Source organism: Cucurbita pepo, chromosome LG20 (assembly GCF_002806865.2).
Source record: "Cucurbita pepo subsp. pepo cultivar mu-cu-16 chromosome LG20, ASM280686v2, whole genome shotgun sequence".
NCBI lineage: Eukaryota > Viridiplantae > Streptophyta > Magnoliopsida > Cucurbitales > Cucurbitaceae > Cucurbita > Cucurbita pepo.
Window position 1 is genome coordinate 2,398,590 of NC_036657.1, and position 5,590 is coordinate 2,404,179.

A 5,590-nucleotide genomic window follows, 5' to 3' on the forward strand; every position below is an offset into this window, starting at 1 on the left:
CATCAAAAATGAAGCTTTCAGTAATGGCGACAGTTTTTGTGGTGTGTGCTCTGTTTATGGAGGCTGCGTTGGGATTGGGAAGAACACAATGGCGTTTACAGAAAAAACAAGGAGAAGACGACCTCGTCACTAACTTGCCCGGCCAGCCCCTTGCCGGATTCCGCCATTTTGCCGGCTATGTCACCGTCCATGAGCCACACGGGAGGGCATTGTTTTATTGGTTCTACGAGGCTGCGTCTCACCCAGAACAAAAACCCTTGGTTCTATGGCTGAATGGAGGTTAATTAATTATTACACAAAAATCATAATTTATTCTATGGCTCCAATTGAATGTTGTATGGTGAGGTGACAAGAGATTGTTTTCAGGTCCTGGGTGCTCCTCTGTGGGTTATGGGGCAACACAAGAGATTGGTCCATTCAAAGTGGAGAATGATGCAAATGGGGTTAAATTAAATGAGTATTCTTGGAATAAAGGTATATATAATAATTTCTTTTTATAATTTAATGTTCTTTAATTAAGAAAAAAAAGGGTGCACTTTAATGATGATGTAGTGGCCAATATGCTGTTCTTGGAATCTCCTATTGGTGTTGGCTTTTCATACTCAAATACAACTAGTGATTATGACAATTTGGGCGACCAATTTACAGGTAATGAATGTAATGTAATATAAACAATTTGTAGAATTTATTGGAGGTATTGTTTGGATGAATCAAATGATTTTGTTTGGTGTTTCTTGGAACAGCGAATGATTCATATAACTTTTTGCTGAAGTGGTTCCTTAAGTTTCCATCGTATAGAAACCACACTTTTTACATTGCAGGAGAGAGCTATGCAGGTTGTAATTGTGGTTCTTTGTTTGGTTTCATGTTTTTGTTTTGTTTTGTTTGAGAAAAATCATGTTACGTGTCTTGAACAACAGGCAAGTATGTTCCTGAACTGGCTGAGCTCATCCATGATAGGAATAAAGATTCTTCCTTTCACATCGATTTGCATGGTGTTTTGGTATGTTCATTGTATCTAATTTGATGGGTTATTTTCACGAATTTATATTCAAGTTTTTTTTTTTATTAGAATAGAATGTTAACACTAATTTTGATTAGAATGGATTTTATTTTACTCCGATGTTAAATATGACTCACGATCTAAATATACAGCAATAAATAGATTAAGCAAAAGAAACAATTTTACAATAGAAAAACCTTAAACTTTTATGTTTGTCAATTATCTTTCTTGTTGTGAATAAGATATATTTCTTGTCAATATTCGTAAGATTCCACATCGATTGGAGAGGATAACGAATGATAGCGAGGACGCTAGACTCTGAAAGAGGATGGATTGTGAGATTCCATATCGGTTGGAGAGAGGAACGAAACATTCTTTGTAAGGGCGTGGAAAACTCTCACTATCATGCTGTTTTAAAAACTTGGAGTAGAAGTAGGAGAGGGAAGAGCTGTTACACTGTTTATAGTGGATAAAACACTAACAAATTTCAACTTTTAGCAACTCTACTAAACCAAAGGCTAACAGTTGTTCTAACTTCTTTAACTAAAGTAAAAATGAACTCACGATGGGTAATCTAGGTTAGTCGGGTTCTTGGATCATTTGAACATCCCTAATTTTTCCGTTATTTTATTATTATTATATATTATTTTGTGAATAATTTGATAAATTCACAGTTAGGAAATCCTGAAACATCGGATAGCGATGACTGGAGAGGGATGGTGGATTATGCATGGAGCCACGCAGTAATATCCGATGAAACTCACAAAATAATAAGAGAAAGCTGTGATTTTAACAGCAACGACACTTGGAGCAACAACAATTGCAGTGAAGCAGTGGACGAGTTGCTTACCCAATACAAAGAAATCGACATTTACAGCCTTTATACGTCTCTGTGCACTGCCAATCTCGCATCTACTGATGGCAACTCCATGCAAACCCTAACCATCAAACGCTCCGCTACCATGGTACTTCACCATCCTCCGTCTTTTACATGTTTAAAATAGATAATATTATATAATAACACGTGTTTAGATGCCAAGAATGATGGGTGGATACGATCCGTGCTTGGATGATTACGCGAAAACATTTTACAACCGACCAGATGTTCAAGAAGCCCTTCATGTGAGTGATGGGCAGCAGCTGAAGAATTGGAGCATTTGCAAGTACGTAATAATAATGTAATAACGTTATAATTAATTAATTAATTAATTAATTAATTAACTAATTGTGATTGGATTATAAACACAAACACAGCACAACCATATTCGAAAACTGGTATGATTCAAAGCCTTCGATTATTCCCATATACGAGAAGCTGATTGGAGCTGGGCTTAGAGTATGGATCTACAGGTAATTTAATTAGAACAAAATTAAAGAAAAGATTTGATATGATTCCGTGTCTGAAATTGGTTTGAATATTGGGACAGTGGCGATACTGATGGAAGAGTACCAGTGTTGTCGACTCGATACAGTCTTAGCTCGCTCGGTCTGCCGATTACCAAGGCATGGAGGCCTTGGTACCACGAGAAGCAGGTCAGTGGTTGGTACCAGGAATATGCTGGGCTAACGTTTGCCACATTCAGAGGCGCTGGACATGCAGTGCCATGCTTCAAACCAAGCAGTTCACTAGCGTTCTTTGCTTCGTTTCTGAATGGACAATCCCCACCTTCTGCAAAATGATTAAGCTTAATTAACTAATGCCACTGTATTATATTATACAATAATTAATGCTTCTAATCAATGCTTAATCCATAATAATTAATTTGTGTTACTGTCCCATCCCTAAACATTAATCAATATGAGCCACCAAGTGGTTAATTCCAACGTGTCGGCTAAGTAATTATTTAATTACTTTAAAGAGTAAACGGTAAAAAGTGGGACCATGGGAAGAAAAGGATCGAAAGGACAGATAATTTACAAGACACGTGGAGGTTAAATAATAATAAATACGACAAATAGAGTAAAGTACTTTATAAATAGCCAATATGAAATCGATACATAAGGGAAGCCAATTTGGATTTATATCACATCCTCATCTCCTTTTTGACATTTGTTACCCAATCATACTGTTTAATATTTCAAATTCGTCCCCATCCGATGAACCTGTACAACGATATGATATTATATACTTTTAGTATAATCTCTCGTACCGTTGAGATAGTATTTCTTATTTATAATGTGAGATCCCACTTCGATCGGAAAGTGAAACGAAACATTCTTTATGAGAGGTGTAGAAATCTCTCCCTAGCAAACACGTTTTTAAAACTTTGAAAGCAAGTTCGAAAAAAAAAAACAATATTTATTAGCAATTAGCTTAAGTTGTTACAAATGGTTTTCAGAGCTAGACACTGCACTGTGTGTTAATGAAGACATCGAGTCTCGAAGGAAGGTGGAGACTGGGTGGTGTACCAGCGAGGACGTTCGGAATGATTTATTTTCGTATCTTAGAATTAATCCTCCTATTTAAAAAATAACAATTTAATCCATTTTTTTATATTTTGTACTTATATTTCCACGTAATTCAAATAATTGATTTTTGATGACGCAAGCAACCAAAAAAAGTGGCTGGATAGAGAACAATTACATCAACGTCCAACGTTGTGTGTTTTTCAGCTGTTAAAATACAAATAATCTCATTAATGCTTCATTAATTAATTTAATTTCACTAATTATAACATATAATACTCTCACGAAGTCTCTAATATTAATACTACATCAACTTATATTCCCTGCACTAATTGAGTATTTATTTATTTAATTTTCCTACATTTTATCCACTAAATTACTAATTTAAAATTTTCATATAATTATTTATTTATTTATTTTACAATAATACCAGAAATTAATTAAGAGTTCCAGTTGATGTTAGAAGGAAGTTGAAACTGTTGCCTCAAAACGCCGTCGCTCAAGGAGCCAATAAATGGCTCACTAGTTTGAAACGCTGCGTTTTGTACTGACAGCTGGTTGAGAAGAGACACGTAAGAGACCGTATTTTCTTCAGTTCCAGGAGTCACCCCACCGCTGTAGCTATTCATGAGATCAAGCCGGAGTGGCTTTCCACCGTCGTTGGATGCAGTTGCGCCGCCGCTCCAAATCTGACACGTAAGGCCACGTTTGGAGCTGCAGCTAGAAGAAGGTAACTCCGAAATATTGGAATTGGTTTGATGATTAATTATCTCGTCACCTTCGCTTGATAACGCCACGACATCCAAGTAGCAATTTCTGCCACCCTTTTGTCCACCTCCAACCACCAGCTTCGGTAGCCTTGCCGCTGCCGCGGCTGCCGCCCTCGATAACTCCTCCATTTCGCGCTCTATGATGGTTGATGCTTGTGCAGCGTTTTTCATGTAAATTCGGCACAAAACCCAATCATCAAGCTACATGACCAAAAAGAAAAAAAAAAAAAGAAATTAATGTGAATTAAATTAATGTTTAAAAAACATTTAAAGGAATTATTACCTTGAGAGAGGGCTTTCGATTGGTGGGGTAGGCATCGAGGGGCTTGAGATTGGTATTAGCTACATGGAGGAGCCTATACTCGTGCATGATCCAATTGGTTTTGATACCTTTAGGAGGCCTTCCACCATAAAACACAAGAGCTTTCTTAACGCCAACTTTTTGAGTACCATTAGAGGTCATAATAGGCTTGTCAGTTCCCGTCGCTTTCCAATACCCAGAAATCGCCGCTCTATTTGGCCTCGCCCCATTTGGGTATTTCCTCTCTCTCGGAGTAAAAAAATACCATTCGTTCTTCCCAAACACCGCCTTACCNAAAAAAAAAAAAAAAAAAAACCCATTTAATTTTTACATTAAATTAAAACACTAAAAAGCTAATAAAGTTGATTACTTGGGAGGTCCCATGGATCGAACTTGTACAAATCGAGTTCGGCGATGATGGGGGCTGGGAGAGGAGAAGAGGAAAGCTTCCTTTTGAGATAATGAACCACTAGTTCCTCGTCGGTGGGGTGAAAGCGGAACCCCGGCGGCAGCTGTAGATGAGCCGATGTGTTTGATGATGAATCTGTGCTCTCCATGTAATCTGGATCCATCATCTCTCAATCTCAATTTCAACAAAGAAAAGGAAGGGATGGGTGGGAGATTGAGACGATGAATAAATGAATTTTATGGGAGATTTAATTTATTTGTTTTGGGTGTCATGCTTCCCTTGTGAAACTATACAAATGTGAAACCAAAAACAAATTTCTCAAATCAAGGCATATGGCATGCTTCCCACACATCCTTACGCCATCTCTCCTCATCCAATCACTCCAATATAAACACAGCTCAACTGATTACATTAACCAGTATGTTTTGAGTTGAGATTTCGAACACCAAACCTAATTGTTTTTATTGAATTAGGTAACACAAAACAAATGAAAATAGGGTCCGTAGGCTGGTGAGTTGAGTCTATTCTCTTGCTCATCACTTAGTTTGTACTTTTTTCCATCATTCATTTGTGTTTCATTTGTGACATTTCATTTCATGTTGTCAATATTGTTTTCATTCATTCTCATATACACACAAAAAAAAAAAAAGGCTCCTTTTTGGTAACTTTTATATATTCTTTTGTTGAATGGTCGGTTAAAA

General features: G+C 36.9%; 2 protein-coding genes across 2 annotated transcripts; one reads left to right on the top strand and one right to left on the bottom strand.

The window, feature by feature from the left end:
• LOC111783255 (serine carboxypeptidase-like 31) lies at positions 1-2,761 on the top strand. Its single transcript, XM_023664169.1, has 9 exons — positions 1-279; positions 367-474; positions 553-648; positions 744-836; positions 921-1,003; positions 1,678-1,968; positions 2,036-2,166; positions 2,258-2,353; positions 2,431-2,761. The coding sequence occupies exons 1-9, from the start codon at positions 9-11 to the stop codon at positions 2,681-2,683; spliced, it is 1,422 nt and encodes a 473-aa protein (XP_023519937.1). The 5' UTR covers positions 1-8; the 3' UTR covers positions 2,684-2,761.
• Positions 2,762-3,615: 854 nt separating this feature from the next.
• On the bottom strand, positions 3,616-5,261 carry LOC111783318 (NAC transcription factor 25-like). Its single transcript, XM_023664239.1, has 3 exons — positions 4,851-5,261; positions 4,463-4,773; positions 3,616-4,380 (listed from the first exon to the last, which is right to left on the bottom strand). The coding sequence occupies exons 1-3, from the start codon at positions 5,053-5,055 to the stop codon at positions 3,850-3,852; spliced, it is 1,047 nt and encodes a 348-aa protein (XP_023520007.1). The 5' UTR covers positions 5,056-5,261; the 3' UTR covers positions 3,616-3,849.
• Between the last annotated feature and the right edge of the window lie 329 nt (positions 5,262-5,590).

Coding starts and splice junctions, on each gene's coding strand:
- LOC111783318 (XM_023664239.1), bottom strand. CDS start 5,055: ATGATGGATCCAGATTACATGGAGAGCACAGATTCATCATCAAACACA. Junction 4,381..4,462: donor ATCGAAAGCCCTCTCTCAAG/GTAATAATTCCT, acceptor TTGGTCATGTAG/CTTGATGATTGGGTTTTGTG.
- LOC111783255 (XM_023664169.1), top strand. CDS start 9: ATGAAGCTTTCAGTAATGGCGACAGTTTTTGTGGTGTGTGCTCTGTTT. Junction 837..920: donor TGCAGGAGAGAGCTATGCAG/GTTGTAATTGTG, acceptor CTTGAACAACAG/GCAAGTATGTTCCTGAACTG. Junction 1,004..1,677: donor TCGATTTGCATGGTGTTTTG/GTATGTTCATTG, acceptor ATAAATTCACAG/TTAGGAAATCCTGAAACATC.